The 25002-nt window shown below is 36.7% G+C and overlaps 1 protein-coding gene across 3 annotated transcripts; it reads left to right on the top strand.

The window, feature by feature from the left end:
* The first annotated feature begins 4039 nt into the window (after window positions 1–4039).
* Window positions 4040–24227, top strand: MAPK9 (mitogen-activated protein kinase 9). 3 transcript variants are annotated; one of them, XM_009892562.1, is made up of 11 exons: window positions 4040–4214; window positions 9042–9171; window positions 10310–10368; window positions 11378–11516; window positions 13678–13843; window positions 15152–15223; window positions 19377–19559; window positions 20713–20837; window positions 21355–21418; window positions 23050–23121; window positions 23876–24227. In XM_009892562.1, exons 1-11 carry the CDS (start codon window positions 4093–4095, stop codon window positions 24016–24018), a joined length of 1275 nt encoding a protein of 424 aa, XP_009890864.1. In that variant the 5' UTR covers window positions 4040–4092; the 3' UTR covers window positions 24019–24227. The 3 variants fall into 3 exon arrangements, with proteins under 3 accessions (XP_009890864.1, XP_009890866.1, XP_009890865.1); XM_009892564.1 differs by having other exon boundaries at window positions 23871–24227; XM_009892563.1 differs by lacking the exon at window positions 15152–15223 and adding an exon at window positions 14849–14920 and having other exon boundaries at window positions 4065–4214.
* The last annotated feature ends 775 nt before the right edge of the window (window positions 24228–25002 follow it).

Below are 25002 nucleotides of genomic sequence, written 5' to 3'. Positions count from 1 at the left end.
AAGCGCCCCGGTCCCGAGAGGGGCGGGGGGAGCGCGGCCGAGCCGGGGCAGGGCCCGCGCTGCGCGTCCTCTCGCCGCAGTCGGAGCGAACCCGAGCGTGCGCTTGAGCCGAAGCAGTTTCTCGGCAGAAGTTTCAGAAGAGATGCGCGGAGTGCTCCTGCTCAGTTCTATGGCTGCTACATAATTTTACAACAGCGTAACTGGTTACAGCAGATGCACGTTTAAACTTTTTGCCTCTTTCCACCGACTTGCCCTAGCAGGGACGCTGAGATACATCCAGTGTTTGCTGTGTATGTTTAACAGCTCAATGATACTGTAACAGGTAGTTGGTAAAATCTTTGGTCAATAATAGATTGGGTTGCTTAAAGGAAAAAGTTGGCTTTTCGAAGAGCTGTACAGAGTACCTCTAAACTTTGCCATAACTGACTGACATTACTCAGCTACTGCTTTGCTACACTTTCCTTGTGTAACAGATTGTTCGAGGGTTGTGAGTAGGGGGGTAGGAGGTAACTCACTGCAGTTTTGTAGTTGGACTTATACCTGTTGATATATATTTCTGTAAAGATAAAAAACATCACCAGCACTCTTGGATAGTAGTCCTTAAAAGGGCACAGCTGAATTTGAAGTGTATTTGCAAGGGTGAATAAGAGAATGGGGGGAGACTTTCTGCACAAAATTTCCATATCTTTTCATAAATATATATGTATCTATGTTCATTGTCTATTCATTCTATCAGCAGTAGAATTTCGGCTTCTTCAAGCTAAGTTTCTTGATGTTCTTAGGCTTCATTGTCAGTAAGACCATTTCTGTAACCAAAACAACCCTCGGAATATGTTCCCTGCTGCTGCAACCTGTTTGTTTCAGAAATGTTTGACTTGAAGATATCCAGAGGACAGATCTGGTTAATAATAAGTTGCCATTTTAATAAATGCCTTTTAGGGAGGTGACTAATACAGGATTTATGCTGTAGTGCAATTGCTTTCAACTTCTAAAAATTTCTTAGTGGAACTCTGTATAACAACTCAGAAGCCTACTGATTTTGGTTTGGTGTGTTGGTTATTTTTCTAGTTATCTTTCACAAACTACAGGTTGAAACCCACTCCTGTAAGTTTCCTTCGTGTGATGTACTCAGTCAGCTTTATGATTAAGTTTCCCCCAATTGTACAAGGAAGTTATATTAAAAACAAAGCCACGAAACCACTCAATTTATATGCATCTTGAGTATGCTTTAAAACAGGAAAATGTCTTGAAACATTGTGATTCAGTAACGTGCTATTATCAATAAGTAGAAGAATGTTTGCTGACTGTCCTGTGACTTTCACATTTGCTGCTGGTCCTCTTTGGTGCAGCTGCAGCTTGGAAGCCATAAATGAAAACTTACATTTCAGAAATGGAAACTATGCCTAGTTCCAAAAAATTCCTGTATAGGAGAAACGTAGAGTATGTTAGCTGGAGTCACGAATCAAATTATTTCAGGTAGGAGAGTAACAGCTCAGGACTAAGGAACTTATTTGCCAGATACGCTTTTCCCGTGAGCAATGGGAAATCTGTTGTTGTTTGAGGGATCTTGCCCCCAAAATAGATTGTCTTTCTGAAGTCTCAAGAACAGCTACAATCCCTAGGCACCTAATTTTACATTAATATGTCTGAAATAATGTATGTCCTGATGCATCCAAGCAGCTTGCAGCCCAAATGAAAATTAGGCTCAGCTTAAGAGGCCGGGTACTTAGCATGGTGAATTGCAAAAGATGTCAGAATACATACAACTTGGGTGTTGTGATGCCTAATTCCCTCTTTGGGTCTTATCTAAAGAGCTTATCTGTATCTCTAAATGATTTCTAAAACATGGCTTTGTGCAGACAAGGTTCCTTAAACACAGGGTTTCTCTCGTTCAGGGTAACTTCCTTTTCCCCTACTTCTTTATCTCTGTTATAGAAAAGAGTTTCATTAACCTGTGAAGAGGTGCAGCATAGTTCTTGTGTAACTAACAAGTCTTTAACTTGATGCCCAGCTCATGCAAAAGCTATACTTTTTTTGTTTTGTTCTGTAAGTCCTTTTCAGAGATAGCATCTTGACCTTCCAGCCATACCTTTCTTCCAATACATGAAGATTCACTGAAAATACCATGGCTGCCTGGGGGCTGTTACTCAACAATTTTGGTACCTCAGAGTCTATAGCTTTGGAGTAATAAAAAGGGTTGGAAAGAAGAGTGGAGTTTTTGCTGGGATGTTGTAGGAAGGGCTGAGAGCGCCTCTTACGGCAGTGTTTTGGTCTCACATTAGTGTGAGCTGATCGTGGAACTGCATCTGACTGCCCCTCAAAATATTGTATAGGAGATGTAATTCTCTTCCTGCCCCCTGCCACTGCTGTGGTAGAGGCAGAAGGTTGGTAGCTCACATTTTCCCTTTGCTGATCCTTTCTCCTCTGCTTTTTTTTTGGCTAAGCTTTGAAGAAGAAATATCAGGTAAACTTACTGTATAAATTACTGCCAGAGATGACCACGTTGATTATCTACTTTAAATGCTGCTTAGATTTTGGGTAACTAGAAGGTAAAAGGGACTCTAGACATTTCTTGAGGGTACCTTAAGACCAACCATTACCAGTTCAGCTTAAACCCAGTCTTTATTAAGATTTTTAGGTCTTCTGCTCATTTTACTTGCAGATTTCTTGGAGTTCGTCTGCTGGCTTAAGCAATGGAAAAGATGCTGCTCCCTCCTATGTGCACCTAAGAAGAGAAAGGTCCGAATTCTAATTCGTAAAGCAACCCAAAGCTATTTGTGTGGCTGTATGCCCTTCTAGGATGGGCTTCTGGGTTGCTCTTGAGGCTTTTCTGTTTTGCATTGGCTCACAAATAATTCTGTAGGCCAGCAAAGAGAGGATAGCTGCTCTTTCTTTAGCTGAAACAGACGTTGTAGAGGCCGGTGGTCAGGACAGCTGCTCTGGGGGAAGGTGATCTGCTTTCATTTCCCGTTTCAAGGAACACTTGACTGTGCGATTTACTCTGGGCTGTAATGACACTATTTGTCATAGTGAATGTGAAATTAAAAATGGGAGAATTTGTTAGAGACATTCGCAGTAATTACTGAGGTAATTCTCTCTGAAGGTTTGGAAGAGGGATGGAGGCCCAGGAAAACTGGAGGTCTGTGCTCTCGTTACTGTAGCGCTTCAGAGCTAAAGAGCTTTAGTCCATTACCTTGCTCTCCAATGTAATTACCTACCTCTTAATTCATTCTTGATAGATGGATATACCTTATTCTCTATTATGGCATTAAAGTCTCTTTCAAACTATAGCACAAAACTCTAATTTTTGTAGGACTGTAAGTACACTAACAGGTAGCGTGGGACGTTACGGTGTGTTTAAAATGTGAGGGAGGATGGGTTGCGATAGGTGCGATCAGGGAAGGGTTGCCTGGCAGAGGTGAGCAGGCAGAGCCTTGCTTGAAATTTCCTCCTGAGCTAGGTTGAAAGGGGTTTTGGAGAAACGGCAGCAGCCATGGGGATTTTGAGGGGCAGTTGTTTTGTTTCAAAGCTGTTTTGCAGTTGTAATCAAGCCTTTTAATAAAACACTTAATAAATCCATTCTTTCATGTCCGTGGACTCTGTGGGTTTCTGCTGTTGCTTTCATCTGCAGTATCAGTGTTTGAAAGACCTAATTTGAGATTTTATTTCTGTAATACAGAACTTAATACAGTCCTAGCATATAATAGTAATTCGAAGTTAGGAAGTAGCTGTCAAGGAGTAGAGAGTTGTTGGATTTGGGTGTTTTTGTTTGGTTTTAGTTGTTTACTTAGCTGCTTTTTGTTGTAGGGATCGGAATAGAAACATGCATTTTCTTAAAGCTGTGAAAGCTATAACTATTTGCTGTCTGTCTGAAGGTATTTTTCATTAGCAGGGTAATACATGAAGTTGAAAGAATGCTTATTTAATGGTATACTATTGAAAAATTCATATGTATTAAAATGCGTATAAAATGTTTTCCATTTTGTCTGCCTGGAATTAGTGAGAGATTGAACATTTATTTTCTTTCTTTTTCTTTAAGATCTTGAAAACTTTACGAGGTCATTGAGAGAGAAAACTACATGACACTACACCATGAGTGACAGTAAATGTGATAGTCAGTTTTACAGTGTTCAAGTTGCAGATTCAACATTCACTGTACTAAAACGTTACCAGCAATTGAAGCCCATAGGATCAGGGGCACAGGGCATTGTTTGGTGAGTAATAAGTACTTTATTTAAATATAAAAAGCTGTAAATATAAAAGAAAATTTGAATGTATTCCTGATAGAGATGCCAGAATGTCAAACACCGATGATAATTTCTGTTCTCTTGCTACAGGATTATGGACTAAATAAATTCTAAAACAACTGCTTGCTGTAGTTCATGTGCAAACCTTTTTTTTTTTTTTTTCTTTTTAGGAGAAAATTAATATTTGGATAACTGCATAAATTAAAATGGTCAACAAATTTCCTTCTCATTAACCACTTTATCTCTGTTTCTAGTTCTCACATTCCCCATGTAGTTATGATATTGCAGTGTAAGGTATGACAATGCGATGGTGAGAGATTCTGGGTTTTACTCGTTTCTTCATCATGGCCCCCTTTCTTCCCCCCCTTTTATTCCCGATCACTCCTGTCCATTTCTAGGAGCCATCAATGCAGTGCCTTGCCATTAACTGGCAGGATGAGGCAAATCAGTGTCATTGTCACTCCATGGATTAACCAGAAAGGGATGCTGTGTGAGGGGTTGGGCTGGCCGGCTCTTCCTTGGTGTGTCACCTCAGCTATGTGTCCAGCCTCCACTGGCCCAGGACGTGAGAGTCGTTAGTCTGATCCTGAACCTTAGTCTCTTGTATGGCACCACACCTCTGGGCCAGCTAAAGGTAAACACTTTCAAATGTTTTTTTCAGACTGCAGCAATCCATTCGCCACGACTTAGTGCCAGCCCATATTTTGTTGGGCAAAACGTACTTGGTAACAGCAGAAATGTTTATGAATGCGATTTTATAATTCCATACACAGGGGAGCAAACAGATATACTCAGGAACTCTCTAATATTAGACTTAATCACAACACATGGTGGGCTGTTCGTGCTTTAAATCCAGTCTGCAATTTCTCTTCATCTATAAATTCTGCAGGATAGGTGTGATGCGTCACGTATTGTGAGTAGCTCTTTATACAGCACCTGCCTGTGTCTTTTGGCCTTTTCATAACCATAATGGGTTATATCTGTAGGAAAACAGTACATTCTCGTGAGAACAGGCCTTTATTTTTAATTTATTTAGATACCCCTATTGCCCTGCTAATAGGTGAAAAATAAAATAAGAACATCGTATTTCATTCTTTAGTGGAATGAGGGGGTACGCGTACTAGATACTGGTTATTAGTGTTTGGGTAAGATTTAGTATAGTGCTAACATCTTCCAGGTATAAATATTCTTAGTTATGCTTGTTCTAGATGGCATGCAGGAATTTAGGGTGGTTTCAAGTGTTCTTCCTCTCATTAGAAGTGTTGCATTTTTAAACTTAAACTAGGGGTGTGCTTCAAAATTAAGTTAGGGTACTGTTAATGTCAACATTTTGTGAAAAAGGAGGAATTACCTGGTTTATTGACAAGATTTATGGAACAAGGGAGCGAAACATTGCGTAAATTTTCGTCTTCATGTGAAACATCTGAAAACTACATCCAAGTTGAAGAAGGTGCAAAATCTTAATTTCTCCTGAAGTTCCTTATAGTGCACAGAGGAAAGATACAAAATACTAGGATGTAAAATGTAGAAAATTCTGTGTAAGATGAGCGCTATCCTGACATGTTTGTCTGGAAAGATTGCTAAGTCATTAGTGTGACACACAGATGTGATGATTTTATTTTTTTTTTTATAATCCAGTGTTTAAGATAAAAAAATTAGGAGAAGTATTTCTGGAGTTTTGTGTGTGGATTTTATTTTTTTTGGTGAGAAATTTTTAATACCACGTGTGTCACCTCAGCTAGGAGAGGTCTGAGGTTTGCTATTTTTTGCTTAAAATATTAATGGGAAACTCCCATTGGTATTGCTTCTGCTTAGTTTTTTCTTTGATATTAAAATTTAGGAAAAGAAGTAATTTTAAAAATACATACTTAAGAAAAATGTTAAATGAAAGCTCTGGGAAGATGAAAAAGGAGCTCAGTTGTTACGTAGAGGATATTTATAGCTCACACAGCGAACAGGCTAGGAGAGAGATTGGATATACCTTTTGTGTTTTATACATAAAGTACAGTTTTATACGCGACTTCCTGCACTACTGTTCCAAAGTATTAATTCATTTGAAGTTTTATAATCTATTTAGGACTGAAGAATCTCTTACACAAAATTATTCTTTTGAAGTAATTTTTGTCTTCAACTTCCTGATATCTTTTTTCCTTTCTTGTCCTTGATTTCTGAAATTTTCTAGTGAATCTGTTTTTTCTATCTCAGCAAATCTCTTTTGGCCTGCAGTGCAGCAGAATCGTGATCTTTATAAATAGCATAGCTTTAACTGTGGTGATAACTTTACTCGCAGTTGAAGAAACAGTCGGGATAAGTTTGTTACTATTTGCAAATGCTGTTTAGACAGTAGAGAGTTGGCAAAGTGGAACTGGCAGAGCAAGAGTCCATAAGAGTAGCATATTGCAGGTCAAAGCTAAGGTCATTTGCCTACAGAAATGAAGTGTGATTGCCTACTATAATTTAGGTCATAATGCTTTGTTAATAATTTCATCATGTGTCTGGCATCACTACTCTTACATTAAATGTTTGGTCAAGATGCAAAACTATCACAAGTGCAGTGAAGACCCTGCTACAGTTCATTGGCATCAAATTGGAATGGCTGTTATACGGTGTGGTAGACACTGAGATTCTTCCATGATATCAAATGTTGAAATAAATTATAGACATTCAGTTAGTAGTCAAGGTGATAACTGGGTAGACTGACAAATCTGCTTTTTTCAAATCTGTGCCTGAAACAGTTGCCATGATGAAAAAGTCTCTTGAATTCAAATGAGCTGGCACGGGGAAAGAAATTTAACACCAGTTACATCTATGATTTTTTTTTTTGTTCATTTATGTAAAATTACATGATACTTAGAAGTGTAATCTTAGCAGTAATAGTGGTCATAGAGGTTATAATCTGTCTCTTTTTTTTTTTTTTTTCCTTGGTAAATTAAATAAATGCATGCTCACACAGGTTTTTTTACAATTGTTTTTTTTCTTCTACCATTCTGTTGTTTTTAATTCTTCCCCTTGGATTGTGTAGGTAGCAGACAGATATTTTTTTTCTTTGAGATGCAATATCAGTCACTCCCATGCAGATGAGCAAAATAAGAGGTTCACGTGGAGTTCTTCATATGTGCTCAGGCTGAGCCTTGCCATATACCTGATGTGTCAGATCACAAAGGGACACTTCCCCTGAAATTGCTCCTTTGTCCACTGCTGACCTGTGATTGACTCAAACAGCTAATTCATGCAGATGCTGTTAGCTATTGATTTTATTCTAATTCCCAGGTGTAGTTAGTAATTAGCATATGCAGAACTCTTATTTTACATATAGTGTCTTCTATTTGAAGTGAATACTGAAACATCAGTGCTTTCATATTTGGGAGGAAAATAATTTCTCCAGTTGTCTGGCCAGTTGCCTTCCTCCCATTTTGTGTTTTGTTTTGCACAGACATAAAGGCTTTTAATCTGAGAGTGATCATATCAATGAATTAATGATTTACATATTTCACAGAACTAAGTTGAAGTAAATGCTAGCAAGCCCTTAGTGCGAATGCACGTTGATTCAAATTTGGGACATAGAATTTGGGACATGTAATTTGGGATGTGCCTCCAAGAAAACATAACATCTCATAGATGAGCCCTCCTTTGTGGTGGTATTGCTTTTTCCAGTAGCGAAAGTAGTGACTTATGTTGGTAAACTTCATATAATTTGAGTATTGTTGTTATCACAGAGGAGCTGTATGTTTGGTAAAAGGACCATCATATTATAGTATTCTTAAGTCTAGTATTGTACATATCTTGATGAGGTAAGGAGGGAGCTCACAAAGAGCTTAAATGGGCTTGGAAAATATATGTGAATGAGAATTGTTTTCTACCCTATGAAAGTAACATTAAATGGAAATAGAGTAATGTGGGAATCTTACTTAAGACTGGAACTATTTAAAGATTGGAACTCCTGAGTCGTTTGTGGTATGAATTCACATATATTTTACTGAATAGTCTGTGTGTTAGTAATGAAGAATATTTGCACTTTAGTTTTGTTCTGTATATACAGATAATTTAGCTTTAGATTTTGACAGCTATTAAAGCAAGTTTATGTCTGTACTTCAAACTGCAGAGGGAAGGAACAAGCTCAGCTGAAAAATAAGATAAAATTAATGGTCATATTCACTCTTAAACCCTTGTCTTGCTCCCTGCAATCTGAGTTTTCCGTATTACTCAATTTTATGGATTTTTTTTTTTTTCCAAAACAAGATGATGAATGTAACTTTCTGCTAGGCACTAAAATTGCTTATAATTGTAAACTATCCACATACAGGAGAGTATTGATGCCTGCAGAATGGATCATGGAGACACAGTTGTAACTTTCCGTTAGGAAAGAGAAATTTCTATTGCAAATACTAAATGATTGCTAGTCAGCAGCAGTGTCCCAAAAAAAAACCCGCCTCCAAATATACAGATTAGGCAACTGAAATGCTTCTTGATTTCAAATAAGCTTAAAATATTTTTAGATCTTGCAGTTTTGAATGAGAGTCTTGAGTCAGCAGATTTGGTCTTAAAACAGAAAGGAGGGCAGGAATACTTCTGATGAGTGTCAGTGGCTTCTGTTTTACCTCTGTATTTATTAAAGGATATGTAGATTTTAAAGGATGTTTGTTTTCTAAATGGAAATTAGTTGAAGTTAGTATAAACACCTTAGTGGATATGCTTTGTCTCAAATCTTGATTTCTTTCCTTGCTCCCATCTCCCTTTTGCCCCCTACTTTCCCTCAGTCTTTAACTGAAATTTTTTGTCTTTGAAAACTTCTAGTGCTGCATTTGATACAGTCCTTGGAATAAATGTTGCTGTAAAGAAGCTGAGTCGTCCTTTTCAGAATCAAACCCACGCAAAAAGAGCTTACAGAGAGCTTGTTCTTTTAAAATGTGTCAATCACAAAAATGTAAGTTTGGCTTTGTATTTCTCTCCCTCATTACTGTAAGCTGTCTAAAATGCTCAGGATTTGCTCTTTTACTTGCTGTTAATAACCGAAGTAATGGAAAAAACGGTGAGAGAGAGAGACTGGAAAGATTTGCTATGGGTAATGCACTTCTCCACAATGTATGGTTAAGTTCTTGGCTGAGCTGTTTGGGGTATGAAGTGCCAAGAGGAGGAGGGTTTTGCTGCATTGTTGGTATAGGCTTACCATCAGCGTCGGCTTTATAGAGCTGGCCTTGCTGTATTGCCTTTCCCCTTTTAAGTTGTACTGCAGCAAAGCCTGTTTGGCAGTGGGATTGTTTGTGGGCTTGGCTCTTGTAACTGCACTGTAGTTAAATCTTCTGAGCTTAGGCAAGATTTTTATTAAATACAGTGTGTAACTGGTGGGGGGTGCAGCACTGTCTAACAATTTATTGGTAAACAGAATTGAAAGCCTTAACGTCAATACTTCAATGTTCAAGTACAAGAACTTAAGGTTTATGTGACTGTTACGTTCTGATACTACCATGAACTAGAAACATCGCTGATCATTGAAACCGTGCAGTCAGGTCTCAAACTTCCTGGATCCAATTAGCCTTTTAGGATTTTTTATTTTAAAGTAAGCTTCTGGTGAAATCCGGAAGTAACAGAATAAAAACAAGGTGATTGTTAAAGATGTACAGTAATTTTAGCAGTTCTTCTAGAAATAGTACATCATAATTTAACGGGATTGCATGGGCACCTCACCTCTGGGTACGTGTTGTTGGACAGCCTTGGTTAAAATTTCTTGCATAGCATGTGATTTAAAATAAGAGGTTATTATTTATGTGGAAAAAATGGAATGTATTTCAGGCACTGGGGAGGGAGATAGAAGGTGTCATATAACTTTAAAAAGAAAAAAGTGGTTTTGTCCTGTCATAGTTCCTTTGGCACACATGCTGCAGTTTGGAACTATTTCTGAATTGGCAGTTTTTCAACACATGTGAATTAAGTGAAGCCAAGTTAACATTCAAATTGTCTATAGTAACAGTGTACGTTTGATTTTGAGTAGTAACTTCTCCGGTAGTGGATTTTTATGTGAATTAAAGAGGATTTTTCTTCTAACATTTATTTTTATTTTATAGATAATTAGTTTATTAAATGTATTTACACCACAGAAGTCACTAGAAGAATTTCAGGATGTGTAAGTACTAGATTTTTGTGTTAATCTTCCTGAAAAATACTGGCCTAAGCCCTAGAGCTGTATTTCCAGTATCCTGCAGACTTCACACTTTTAAAACAGAAGGTAGTTAAAGGCATAATTTAGCCTTTAATTAGTCTTTATTTCTAAATTTCTTTAAGAAAGACCAAGAAAGCTGTTTCACTATGTGTAAGATGGAAGTGGGAAATGGAAAAGGTTCTTTACCTTTTACTCATCCATCTGCCATACTTTGCTGACTGCGTGTGCATCTGGTTTGTGTGTATTGTCGTTTAGTTAAATGGGTCACCTTGGGATAATAACTTGGTCTGGATAACCTCATACCGCTTTTTTGCCATGCCAATCATATCAGCACAGCAGTATTTTTGGCCTCAATTAAGAACTGAATATATTTCTTTTTTATGCAAGCTATGTCAGTTGGTCTAGAAAGGATTCACAGTGATTTAATTGGAGGGGTATTTGTGGGTTCCAGTGAATGTGGTGTTGTGGTTTGTGAATGGGCTTTGTGGGTAAACGGGGGAATGTGTGTGTCTGAAGTGGGTAAGCAGATGATATTTTAACTTGAAAATTAATCATTCATTCTTAGTTCTTACTGTGCTTTTCTTAATTTTCTTATTAAAAAAAATAAAATACAGTGAAAGGAATCATCATTTTTTGATACATTGCAATATCTGCAATTTCTGCATCAGCTTCAGTTAGTTTTTCATGCTGCATAAACTGGGAATTCTTCTGTATTACTGTTTATAAAACTAGTGGAATTCTAATCTCTTGTGATAGACTATGGCGCGCTTAAGTTTTAATAGTAAGACTGTTTTTGAATAGATAATAATTTAATTTTGCAACTGGCCATGCATGATTTTTTTAAATCATAAGCTTTTTGACAGTTATGTTAGCAAAGTAATTGACTTCTATTAAACATCTCTCATGCTAAGCTTAAACCTGATATGAATAGTAAGACTTGTTTTCTTAATGCTTTTTTTTTCTTGTGCTTTAGATATTTGGTTATGGAGCTGATGGATGCAAACTTGTGCCAGGTTATTCATATGGAATTGGATCATGAAAGAATGTCTTATCTTCTTTACCAAATGCTATGTGGTATCAAACATCTCCACTCAGCTGGTATCATCCACAGAGTAGGTAGTATTAGATGATTAACAATACTCTTAATGAACACAGATGTTCTTATGAAACGGGGGAAGACAAGGAGTTGCTATTTCATAAGTTTATATTTCTTTTATGCATAAGAATATTATTAAACCTGAAGATTTTTTCTAGTTCAAAGATAAAGACTATATTGTAAACAGATCTTAAATTGGGTTAGCTCTGTGGATTTAACTGATGCTGAACTGATTAAAAGATAAAACATGACTATGTGGACCTTTCAAATTACTAAAGAATGAGTGTTTAAAATGTAATATTTACCTCTTAAATGTCTCTATCCTTGGAGATACTTAAAAGCTGTCTGGACATGGTCCTGGGCAACTGGCTGTCGGTGGCCCCGTTTGAGCAGGGACCTTGCACCAGATGACTTCCAGAGCTCCCTTCCAACCTCAACCACTCTGTGATTCTGAAAAGTAAAATTTATAAATTATCAGAATTTGAGAGTCCTGTGCAGACTTCATATATTTCTCTGCTTCTGTTGTTGTGCTGCTGCTGCTCCTTTTTTTTTTTTTTTTTTAATTTCATGACTAGTCTAAGGGTTCTGCTTGTTTTCTGTTCCTTTCTTTTTCTTCCCCGACTTCCTGGACATACTTTCAAATTTCTTTTTTGCCTGGTGGCTGAAAACTCTACTCAGTTCTGGCTTCATGGGCTTTTTTTCTTTATGTTCAATCTATAAACATAGTTGAGAAGCTGTATAAATTACAACAGATCTACTTCCTTACTTTGTTGAAAAAAATCTACCATGAAAATCCTGTGGTATTACCAAGGAAGTTATATATAGTTAGCTTAAGTCTGTGTCCAGATAGTCTTGGTACCGGGCTTTCCTAAAATTATGGAGTGAGGCATGTATGAGACTGAAGTGGGGACACCTGGAACTCCACCTGACATGTTGACTGTGATTTGGAGCTAAAGGGGAGACACAGCATTTGCTGAGAATCTTGAGCTTGTAGGAGCGAACAGAGCGATCAGACAGAACTGATACTGGGTGAACAAGAAAATGAGAATTAAGAGGAACCGCACTGTGAATAGCTAAAGAGAGACGTGAAGTTAATCTGAATGGAGAAGCCAAAGTGGTAAGCATTAGGTTGGGTTAGTTCAGGACCAAAACAAAACTACCTTTCTGGAGTGGAAACTCTTCATTAGATTGAGAGATTTGGTTTTGAAAAGAAAGCCGGCTAGGAAAGGGAACAGAGCTGGGATAGTTGAGAAGGAATGCACTAGTAGGAGTTGCATCTAGAAATTACTCAGAGTTTGTGACCAAACAGAGTAAATTCAATAGCATTCTGCAGAAGATTTGTTGCCTTCCTAAAACACGCAAACTCATGTGAACTATTTGCGTGTCCCCATCTCCTTTAAGAAAAGAAAGTTCTGTATCTGGAACATGGTTTGTGTGGTTGAAACCAAGTCAGACACAAGCAGAATTAAATATACTAGTACAAGTGTAATTTGTTTACTTATACTTTGTGAATAAACCCCAGTTATTTTAGTTTTCCCTAACTCTGTATTCCATTCAGTGCAATAATGACTGCTCCCATGAGGTGTGTCTCCTTAAGTATGTTATTTTTCTTCTCACTCATTGGGTAAATCTGTTTTCACTATGTCCTAAATCTGTGAAATTTGCTAATCCCTGTAACCCAGGTGGTTTATCGGTCATTAACAAATATGCTTACTAATGCTTTGTGTGTTGGGGTACTCCTTTTCCTACAGATACTTGACTAATGATGTTGTCTTTAAGATCTGTGCCCTAATAACGACAGTATTTGGAACGGTCTCTCCTTAACGTGCAACTATTCGTACCCAAAATAGGTCCACTTAATGTGTTAAAGGAAGCAGATCGTTTTACACATTGTGCATACACACAGACCATTATGTAACTGACTATACTGTCAGTGCACAACTAGATAAATTAAGACTCTGAATAACTTTGGTTCTGGTTTTCCCTGAATTTTTTTGAGTACTTAACTGTGCCCCATTTGACTTGTCTCTAGGCTGTGTATAAATAAGCAGATACACGGGAGCAGGAATTTGTGGTTGTTACTGTGAAGTGAACTGGTGGCATATATTGACTGTGAGGGAGGGCTGGATATCATTCTGTATGTTGATCCTTCCTTAACTGAAGTTATTTCTTGTTAGGATTTGAAACCCAGCAACATTGTAGTAAAATCAGATTGTACACTCAAAATCCTTGATTTTGGACTGGCGAGAACAGCGTGTACTAATTTTATGATGACTCCGTATGTAGTAACGCGGTATTACAGAGCGCCAGAGGTTATCCTTGGAATGGGATATAAAGAGAATGGTAAGTTGCTGGAGTAACACTTTAAATCTTTTGTCTGAAGCATATCTGTCTTGGAACATAACAGCTTTAAAAGGGAGGCAGGGCTGTTTTCCCCTTACCATGTCTGTTGTTAAAGTATGTTAATGGTGGTATTGCAAATTACAAAAATTACACTGTAATAATTTTGGAGAATATAATTGTTTTCTGCTCTGCGTGCCTATCTCCATTTAACATATACTGCTCCCTCTCCCCTGCCATTGTTATTTTTTCATATGTTGTCTTGTTGCCATTTGTTTTATCCTACAAAATAAACCTGTTGAGACATTTATGCTGGATGATGTTAAAAAAATTATCTACCATCAATCTATAAATAATAAACCCTTTTATCAATGTGATTTTATTCTGAAGCATCTTCTTTCAACAGTCTGTCCCCTTTTCTGTCTCTGATTACTTTATTAAAATCTGTTTCAGATACCTATGATAAACCATGTCTTATACTCTTTGAAATCTGCATAGCACTCAAAGAGGCTGAGTGTTACATTATTAAAAACAACACAGCTATAATATAGTGAACATTCAGCCAACAAAATTGCTGGCAAGGAAATTGTCCTTGACGTCACATTATTGGGGGTTTTACCTGCTGATTTTTACTAGCTGTGAAGTGGCATGCTGCCCCTTCTGGCCTTCTATGCTAGGACCTCTTTGTGCTTTATCACAGGGGCTTGGGGATACCGTGCTTTTGTATACTTGTCACTTTGGCTGTGTAAAACAAGGGACTCGTAGGACCTCACTGGGCCACTGATAATGAAAAAAAAACAAACCCTTTCATTAATGTGCAAGGCAGCTTGTTGTACGGCAAGTGCTGATGTGGATCGGAACTTTGGTAGACTCTGTTCTGGATGGGACAAAAACATAAATTATCTGAAGGACTGTAGGAATACAGTGTGAGCATACAAATAACATAATTGTGATATTTAAAAAAACCCTCTTTAATCTTTTGTCCTTGTTGCACCTAACATATGATAGTGGATATCTGGTCTGTTGGGTGCATTATGGCAGAAATGGTCCTCCATAAAGTCCTGTTCCCAGGAAGAGATTGTATCCTTCTTTGTGGTTGTTTCAGAAATGTAAACACTGATTGTATTTTACAAAATGCTAATAACAAAAATTTAGCAGCAGTCAGTTGGTGCGGATATGATTGAAAATTCATGTTAGCAGTTTGGTTTTCCACATTGTTGTGTTTTATTGTAGATGCTAGATGTTTTTGTTTGTTTTCCTCACTTTTGTTCATGATACTTCATAATTTGATCATTTCATTTTTACTTTCAGTTGATATCTGGTCAGTTGGGTGCATCATGGGAGAATTGGTGAAAGGTTGTGTGATATTCCAAGGCACTGATCGTATCCTTCCCTAGTCATCCTTGAGTCCCATTCCACTTTCAACAGAAACACAATTATTTTGATCTGTATAAGTATAAAAGCATAAGCAATATTTTCAATAATATGTTTTAATAGATCTGCTGTACTATTTGAAATTAGTGTCATTAACCAAATTGTCGAGCTTACCATTTTATTTTCTTAGTAGGCTATATTTAATGTAATTTGTACTGGTTGAATCCATAGAATTTATATTAAGAGCTTCAGCTTTTGTAGCTTAAAACTGTTAGGTTTAAAAAATAAATAGCAATAAGTATATTTTCTTACTCTTATTCTTTGTTGATAAGTCTTATAAGCAAAAGCCTACAAAGTTACTTCTTACTATGCATGGGTTTTGCTTACTATTTGTTTGAACAGTAGAGTAATTTTTTTTATTGTACAATTTTTTGAGTTTCAATCAGATTTTTCTTCTTGCTTATTAGCACTTGCTGGCCAGCGGTGTCCTGATTGCAAGCACACTGCATGAAAAATGGTTTTTTTTATTACTATTATTTATTATAAAAGAAAAACCTTTTTCTTTTTGGAGGTTTTTTCATTCTGTGAAAATTTTATTTTGGGCTTACTTTTTCAATAAGATTGTTATTCCTCCATTCCTCCCTCCAATATTTTTGACCCAAATTTGTCTCCATAAAATTCTGCTTTCTTGTACGATAGTAATTGTAGGAAATTTTTCTGTATTAAAAACAAACAAAACCCTCCTATATATATTCTCATACCTTAGAGATTGGAAATCTCAAGAATGCATCCCTGGATCACAAACAAGTCTTTACACTGTATTAAGTGAACAGAAGCGATCAGTTAATGATGTAAATGTTCTTTGAAGATTTTGATGTGTTTCAGAATATTTCCCTAGAAACAAAATTTAAAACATTTGACTCATTATCAAGTTTCAGTTATAAAAATTGGATCAAAACAAATTTCATCCTTTATAAATAATATCTTATGAAGTAGTAGTGTTGTGTAGAACAAGACATTCAAAATTGATCAGTAAATAAGTAGAATCCACACAATGTAATTAAACTTTAATTACCAGTTATGGCTGTAGGTCATAAGGAGCCATAGCTACTTGTGGTCCAAGATTTTGAAGAAAGTATAATATTTTTGTTTGTCAGCAAGGAAAAGTTGAGTCCACCACTAAAAATATCAAGTACATGTCCACAGATACCTATGTATCTCATAGAGGAGGACTTTCAATTTTAATGCTGAATTTCATGACACTAATCTTCAGCAGTTGATCATGCTTTATTTAATGGTACAAATGATTAATTGTTAAATAAGTCTTTTTGTTTTCCACCTTTCTTCCTTTCTATACTTATTGTTTTACCTTTTGAAGCCTTCAGACCAACCTAACACAATTCTTCATGTATGTTCTGTGTCTTTCACCTGCATGTTAGCATGGACTACTTTGATTTATTCATGAATAAATGAAGGAAATTTTGTCTATACTTGTTAAATATGCAAGTTATAACTTGTGCCTCTCTGGAGGTCACTGAAGCTCCACCAGTCTATGTTCCAAGGAGTCTCCTCCCTCGGTTTCTTATCAAAGGGCATGCTTACAGGGTTTTTCCCTGGCAGTTCTCTTTTACGTGAAATACAGGTAACTGTGTTGTTGAAACTCTTCCTGACTGGTAACTGCTTCAGTCAGATTGTTTTCTTTTATCTTCAGCTGCAGGATTGTTTTGAGAGTGTGGTTTATGAGGAATGCTGGTGTGCATGGCCGTGAAGCTTTCTGTTCTTCTGTGTGTGGGGTTTTTTGTATTTACTTAAATTTTAAAATGTCTTAGTATTTGGAGATTTAGAGCAGGGACCCAACTTCAGCATGTTGCCTAATGATGTGTCCTTGACTATTTCCTGGAAAACCTACTCTTGTATTTCCCCATGTGGTCGACGGGGATTGCCAGGGTACTTGCAGCAGGGCTCTGGCTGGACTGAGATGCTCTGCCTCGCCTGGGTGAGGGATGCACCGAGCCTGCTCCTGACTGGTGCTGTGGAGGACAAACAGGGCTCTTCACAGTTACTGGCATTTGCTGTTGTGCTGGAAATGAGAAATCTAGTAAAACTGGGCAACATAGAGACCTGGGATGAAATAATGGAAAGCCTCACAGCACCAGGGTGTTTCTAATGCTCTTTTGCACAGGGGGTGAGGGAAACTAATTGCCTGGCTGATACAAAAAGCATGATGGGGTATTGATGCTTTCTTGGCAAAAATCATGCTTTGTTGTGATTATAATAAGACCTTATTTCCAGCTTCTCTTGCAGACTCCCAAAAAGTAGGCAAGCATACTTGGCATGGACTGAACTGTTCTGGTTGTTTTTCACCTTGAGGTCACTGGAACAGGAAGGGTAGTTTTGTCTGCGGGTTGCAAGGTTGTTCACATTGCACGCTCTGCGTGCTTTACGCTGAAATTAAGGTTTTCTCCCAGTTGGGTTTCTGATAACAGGCTTAGCTTATTTCAAGTCAACTCTATACTGGGGAATTTTATTATTTTTTTTTTTCAGTATCTGTAAGGTACTTTGAAGCAATCCAACGGAGACATTGGGTTTTCCCCAGTTTCTCTTACTAAAGTGGGATAGGTCATTAAGTGTTTCTGCCCTCTCCCCAGTGCTCTGAGACCACAGTAGACTGGACTCTAATTTCATTAGCTGAATAGCTGTTCCTCAAAGAAAAAGCATCTTCTTGGATCTAGATTGGTGGAGATCTCACAGAAACCAGTTTTCCAGCTAGGAACAAAATTTCCTGATGTATGTTAAAAGTTTCTTTGTATGTGCTTTGTTTTAGCATGAGAGTTAACTATATTGATTTCTTAATTTTGATTTTAATATAGTTTTTTCCATTGGAATGTATTCAATAAGCAAATATAATTTTCAATCTTTGTATTAGAAGGCTAAAGTCTTAGCATGAGCCAGTGACTATGCATATATTTCTAGTTGTATTCTTTGGACACTAACTGCAATAAAAGCACCTCCGTGGTTTTTTTAAATACATGTTAATTCAAAGTGCAGCAAAGTTCTTGTTTTGTTACAAAATCTGTCTATGAGAATGGACAGGGTGAAGTGCTAGTTTATGAATTTAGCTATGAATGTTTGCAAGGTCGATGGTTAGACTACTGGAATTGCACATTCTTTTAATCAGAAAATCTGTAAAGTGTAAATCTGAGTAAACCTAAATATCAGGAATACTAATGCAGTGTGTTCTGTGTGATAAAAGAGCTTTGTTATCCCGACTAGGCTCGTTCAGAGCAGACTCTGGTATCTCTATAACAAGTGTCACCATGTCTAGGGCAAATGTCTTCACTTGGAAGAAGGAGAAGGGATGGTCCAAAAGAAACGCGAGGCACAGTGTCAACTTGTGGCTTGTAAATGCAATTCCTATCAAATATTTAAATTCTGAATTTAAGAACAGAGTAGTCTGAATATTAGCACAGCTGATACACTTAAACAAAAGAACCTGCTAAAAACCTACAGGAATCTGGATTCATTGTTCAGAACCCCTTTAAACCCTTTCTGAAGCTGAAAATTAAAAAACAAAAACAAAAACAAAAAAAAAACAAAACAAAACACCCCAATCATCCAACCAATACCCACCCCCCCAAACCCCTACAACCCAAAGCCTGATTTCCTTAGGAGACAGGCACAAAATATCTTACTTTGAGTGGGACATAGTTGTGCTTTAGGTTTTTTCATGTATTTTTCCCTATCTTCAAGAAACATCAGTGTAGATGGTATGTTGTATTTTGGAAGATTCAACTGCAGCCTTTTTCTTCTGTCCCTATAGTTGTTTTGCTGTGGATATAATTGCCAAATAAAGCTTCTTATGGACTCCAAAAAGTATTGCTTTCAATACTACCCAACAGATAATAATTAGCAAAAGGTATTTAAGCATAGTACCTTGTGCAAGTACTTCTAGCCTGTCCTTAGGATTACCAAGTCTGAATCTTATTTTTATGTCAATCTAGCTTTTTACATGGCAGCTCAGAATACTGTTGATGCTAGAATGAAGTTCATGTGTGTGTCCTTTGTTCAAGTTTTCGTTAACTTTTCAGATTTCTGTAAGTGATATTTTTGTATAGTGCAGATTTCAAATTCTTCAGCTGATTTTCCTAAAGATATGGTGCAGATATTGATCAATGGAATAAAGTTATTGAACAATTGGGAACACCATCAGCAGACTTTATGAAGAAATTACAGCCTACAGTGAGGAATTATGTAGAAAACAGGCCAAAATATCCCGGTATTAAATTTGAAGAGCTCTTCCCAGACTGGATATTTCCATCAGAATCTGATCGTGACAAGTTAAAAAGTAAGGCGATTTTTTTCTCGGTTTTAAAAGATGTTAATTGAAAATGTTTGCAATACACTTAATTAAAAACAAACAAACAAACAAAAAAACCACAACACCCACCCCCCCAAAACCCAAACAAACCACAAAACGCCAAACCTAATAATGTTTATGGCTGTCAACATTAGAAGCTGCATACTTTCTGTTTCTTTCCTTTATGATGCGTCCTGAAATGTTAGTAGTGGTCATTAAATACAGAACTATTTTCCTGTTCCTAGTATTCCGTTTAATTCTCTTAATTCTAATCTATTGAATAATGTATGTCATGTAAATATTCTCTGAAAGTTATACTTGTTATGGAGGTTATTTGCAGTTATCTTTCTCTAGTTGATATGTGCATATAGTTCATTTTGGCTATACTTTTATTTTAGATAATTACTGATAAAATGAAAAAAAAACAAAACAACCCACTTTATTGTATTCCCTAGATGGTCAAATAATTCTTTAAACATAAAATAACTTGTTACAGCCTATTTTATTATTACAGTGATCATTTAGACAAAAGTCAATGAAGTGTTACTGCAACAACGGGTAGCCAGCTACTGTGCAGTAACACCTTTAAAAGAAAAACTAATTTGATGTTAGAGATATTAGGTTGTTACTGTACCGAGGTGGGTTTTTTTAAAATTTATTAATAAAGTTTTGTGTTTTATATTCAGTAGTTAGTGCCAAATAAACTGTGACCCACGGGACAACAGAACTGTTCGAAATTGAGGTTGGCTGGTGTCAGCTGCAGGGTTTATGTTTTAGATAATACTAAAATAACATTTACAGTAAAGGATTGTGACTTTATTAAAAGAAAAAAGTAACAGCACAGGGAAGTTTGCATCTTTGGACCTGTTCTGACAGTGCATGCTAGTGTTTCTGTGTATATGGCAAGATGCGGAGCTTTAGTACTACCCAGTTGATTTAAAACTGGTACACAGTGAGGCTTATCTAACCCTATAAGATTAAAAGTTAAGTATTCTCATGTCGCCAATAAGTGCAACTTGTTGAAAGTCATAGATGCTTATGAAATCTGCCGTGTGTCATCTGTTCCCAGTATTTGTTTTGTGTCAGATATTAAACTCTACAGCTCTCTTACACCTGTGTTCTCTTCATTTTTACTTTCTAGCCAGTCAAGCTAGAGATTTATTATCAAAAATGCTTGTAGTAGATCCAGACAAGAGAATTTCTGTAGATGAAGCCTTACGTCACCCTTATATTACTGTCTGGTATGATCCAGCTGAAGCAGAAGCTGTAAGTTTGCATTTAAAATAATTTTTAAGATATCAGTTCAATACCTTCAAAGAATATATTGTTGTAGTCAAGAGCATGCTTTGAACTCATTCTTTGGCTAGCAAAAGTCACAGATAAAGCCTTCAGATCAACAGTAGGGGCAAAATTGCCTGAAGAACAGCTGCTGGAGTAGAATTTATATAGGTTTGAACGTAGTTGTTCATAGTTCCCTTTACCTTATGGAAGGAGTTGCCTACGTGGTGGTAATCTAGGACGTTTTAAAAACGGGACTTTCGTTAGAGCCCCATAAAACCTTATGATGAGTTTCATCTTAGTTGATGCTTTTAAACTGCCTTTCAGTGGGAGGTGGGATTTAAAAGCAGATTGTGGAGTTGTAAAATTAATGTAGTTTTGAGGTATAGGGAATAGACTGCCAAAGATAAAGGTAACAGAATGCTAAAAAAAAGTCATTTTTAGTTGTGATTGGTTGTGTTAATCTCATGTAGTAGATACACTATAGACTTGTTTTTCTTTATAGCCTCCACCTCAAATCTATGACGCACAATTGGAAGAAAGAGAACATGCAATTGAAGAATGGAAAGGTAAAAAGTGAGCATGACAAATGACATTTATTGTAATAGCTTTTATTATTAATGCTTATGTGTGTGCTGGATTGTGTAACTGACTGGAACCCACTATTCCAATTATGCAGTACTACTTTTGGCAATATGAAGAGAAATCAATAATAGAAAAATGTTGTATTTGGAGTGAATATATATATGTGCGTATATGTACATGTAGCATTCTGAAGTCCGTTCAACAAAATGCCACAGTTTTCATGTTTTTTCTTGAGTATTTCCTGAGTGTTTGTAATCTTAATGGGTTTTTTCTTGGCAGAAAATTCCCCGAGAGAGAAACACGTGACTTTTCTAGTGTGCATTATTTAAGCCACATCTCTCGACAATATTTACTAATTAATTTTTTTCTTGAGGTCATAAATAGCAGACAAGTTTTTCAGTGTCTCATCATTGCTTATTTTTTTGACTAAATAGGTTAAACTGTTGACCTAAACAAAACAATAAATGGCATCGTGGTGTTGAAATCAATTACATCTTATAGTTTCAGCCAAAAATGCTAAGTGGTGAGGCTGTTCTATTTATTATTTTTTTTTTTTTTTAAACATTTACCATCGCAGGACCAAGAGGGATAGACCTCTTTGCTGACTACTTTGGAAGTCGCTTGTTTTTGTAAAATAGCTTTATAAATTTCAAGTACCGATTCCAGTTTATGTGTATATTCTTTAGGGCATGTCCGCACAGGTACACTTCAAATCATTTTAGATTAATGCAAGGTGGAAGATTAAGGTGGATCAGTTAAATCTAATTGAATCCGTTTGTAAGTGTTATTACTCAGAATTAAAGAGGTCTTAATCTATTTAAATATTATGTTATTCTTAGTTACGTTAAGATTGTGCGTTCATACAGAAGCTACTGTGAGTTAACTGAAGGTATAACTTGAAGTGCACCTGCTGCTCTGCAGCACTGGTGATCCTTTTGCTCTAGAAGGGGCCAAGGTAACCCGTCTGGCGTGTACCATACTACAGTCGTATGAAACAGAATAGTGAATGCTCCTTTAAAGTTACAGCTCTGATTATTTTGTTGTTGTTGAGGTGCCTGTATCCTGAATCACCCTTGATTAGTAAATGAGGGTTTTCGTGCAATATTTTAATTGTTTGTTTAATCTACTTCAAAATGACCAGACTTTCCTCAATGTATCTATGGAGACTGTTCTTTAAGAATAAAGACATTTGTGTATGGTTTTGTTATCAAAGTAAAATTGCCACAGGATTTATCTATAAGTTTTTTAACTCTGTATCTGATACTTTTTTTTTTTTTACAGTTAATATTAGTGCATTGTAGTTATATATAAAGTTTTGGGGTGAGATAGTTGTTATTTTTACGTGGGCAGCTATTCTATGTAAAAAATATTTTTATTTTGGTGCATGCTTAGTGTCTTTCTGTGACGCATAAAGAAAAACTGCAGAATTTTCTAATCATTGCCATAGGCCTTTAAAAAACAGAAAAGGAAAACAAATACCTGTATAGTTGTACTTCCAGGCTGGCCCTTAACCGTTCCATTGTACCTTTACGCATATGTAAATTGTATACAAATCCTCTGTGATCTTACAATGTGTTTTTGTCTCTTCCCTCATTCCTCCCGCCCTTCTCTTAAGAATTAATATACAAAGAAGTAATGGATTGGGAAGAAAGGAGCAAGAACGGTGTGGTAAAAGATCAGCCCTCAGGTTAGTCATTGTTTCAGTAGTTCTCCTGTAACTGTGATACATAGTGCTGATCTGTTGCACTCGTGAATGAAGATTTCCTGCTTAATGATCCAGGTAGGCAAAAGTTTTGTTCTTCAAGACTCGTGATCCATGTGCAGTAGTTCTTCATTGTTACGGAGTAAGTTGTAGGAAAACTTAAGAAGTCTTGTGTCTGCAGCACCCTGAGCTGCCATCTCCCCGAAGGGCTCAGTCATCCAATGGAATGATCAATGATGGGCTACATCAGCTATTGCAGAGATGTCTTTTATGCTGAATGCTTATTCTGTGGCTCTGCGTGAATGAGTCCCTTTCATGCAGGGTTAAACATCATTAGGGCTCCTTGTTTTAAATAGTTAATAGTGCAAAGTATTTATGTCTGATTGAATCCTTGATGTTTGCTGCTGTTTTCTTGGTTCAGTAATTGGAATATTGCACTGTCTTTTATTAACTATATCTGTTAGATTTCTTGATACTCAGATTACTATTCACATTGTACATTGCATGTTTTTGCTTTCCTCCTCAGAGAGGGAGAAAAATCAAACTGTCTTATCTTAATGTTCACCTTGGGTTTTGAGTGCTAGGGAACTTAGTGACCGCTTTTCTACTGTTGATTAATTTCTTTATTTTCTAAGGATTTCTGTGGGGAAAGTGATGCTCAGAGCCTAGTAGTATGGTTATTTGTACCTGCAATATTGTCTTGCCTCAGATTTTATTATGTTTGGTTTACTTAGCACAGATGCAGCAGTGAATAGCAACACCAGTCCTTCCCAGTCATCATCTATCAATGACATTTCATCCATGTCAACAGAGCAAACATTGGCCTCAGATACAGACAGCAGCCTCGATGCCTTGACAGGACCCCTTGAAGGATGTCGATGATCAGCCAGGATTGCAGACTTGACTTCGGAAAAGAACTCTTGCTTCCATTGGGCCTGAATTGCTTGTAAGTTAATGGAACCAAGTAGAAAAACTCCATGTTCTGCATGTTCTGCTAAAGTAATGCCTGTTTTTTTTACTCAGTTGTTATGAAATTGCCTGCTTAGTGTTGTAGAATGAAAGCAAATCAATGTCTAAAGAACAAAAAAAAATAGACAGTATTATAGGCTTTTCTTTGTTTCAGCCTATTTCAGGTGAGCAGTTATAACAGACTTTTAGCCAAAAACTCCTCTTAAGTGGATTTATGGTTCTTCAGTCCCAACTGGCAGGCTTCTGTGACACAATGGTTGTTTACATTTTAGTACAGTATTGCTTGTTAGTAGGTTTTTTGAATGTATAGTCTCTATGAAATTTGTTTTAACATGTGACTGCGGCAGTTTGCTTTATCTAATGACTGGGGTGTTGTATGTAAGTGTGAACTCACACGTTGAACGCTCTCAGTACTATGTTTAAGGGCAGTTATTCTTCCACGTAGCACTTTTTTTATTGAGCCCTTTCTATCTTCGCTTTGCAACGAATCTGTCTTCTTGTAGAAGAGATAAATGTGAAGCTTGAAGAATATAGCCATTACTTTGTATTTCACCTATGAATATGTGTCTCTAACTTTTTCAGTTTTTTAAACGTGGATGAAAGATACAGTGGCTTAATTAAATCTTAAGGAAGGATGAGTGACTTATCTGTGAAGCAGTGCCTGTTTAGAAGAGGAGAGAATGCTGAAATGTTCTGTATTTTCTAACTTGTGATTCTGGACCTTTAACAAAAACAAATAGAAAAGGAAATTATTATCTGTGATGCTCTTCATTCACTGCAAACTAATAAAAGGACAGATCAATTGCAGCCTCAATTGCAGATCAACTTGCAGCCTCAAAAAGAGCTGTGTAAATGTTTTCCATTTTTTAATGGGTCCTTTGTACCTAGCAAGTAATT

The sequence above is a fragment of the Charadrius vociferus genome, unplaced genomic scaffold, assembly GCF_000708025.1.
Source record: "Charadrius vociferus isolate BGI_N301 unplaced genomic scaffold, ASM70802v2 scaffold529, whole genome shotgun sequence".
In the NCBI taxonomy this organism is placed as follows: Eukaryota; Metazoa; Chordata; class Aves; order Charadriiformes; family Charadriidae; genus Charadrius; species Charadrius vociferus.
This window is presented reverse-complemented; position numbering and strand designations above follow the sequence as displayed.

Excerpts from the sequence above, each read along its gene's own strand:
- MAPK9 (XM_009892562.1), top strand. The coding sequence starts at position 4,093 with ATGAGTGACAGTAAATGTGATAGTCAGTTTTACAGTGTTCAAGTTGCA. Across the intron at positions 20,838-21,354 it reads ATCCAGCTGAAGCAGAAGCT|CCTCCACCTCAAATCTATGA; the intron begins GTAAGTTTGCAT and ends TTTTCTTTATAG. Across the intron at positions 21,419-23,049 it reads TGCAATTGAAGAATGGAAAG|AATTAATATACAAAGAAGTA; the intron begins GTAAAAAGTGAG and ends CCTTCTCTTAAG.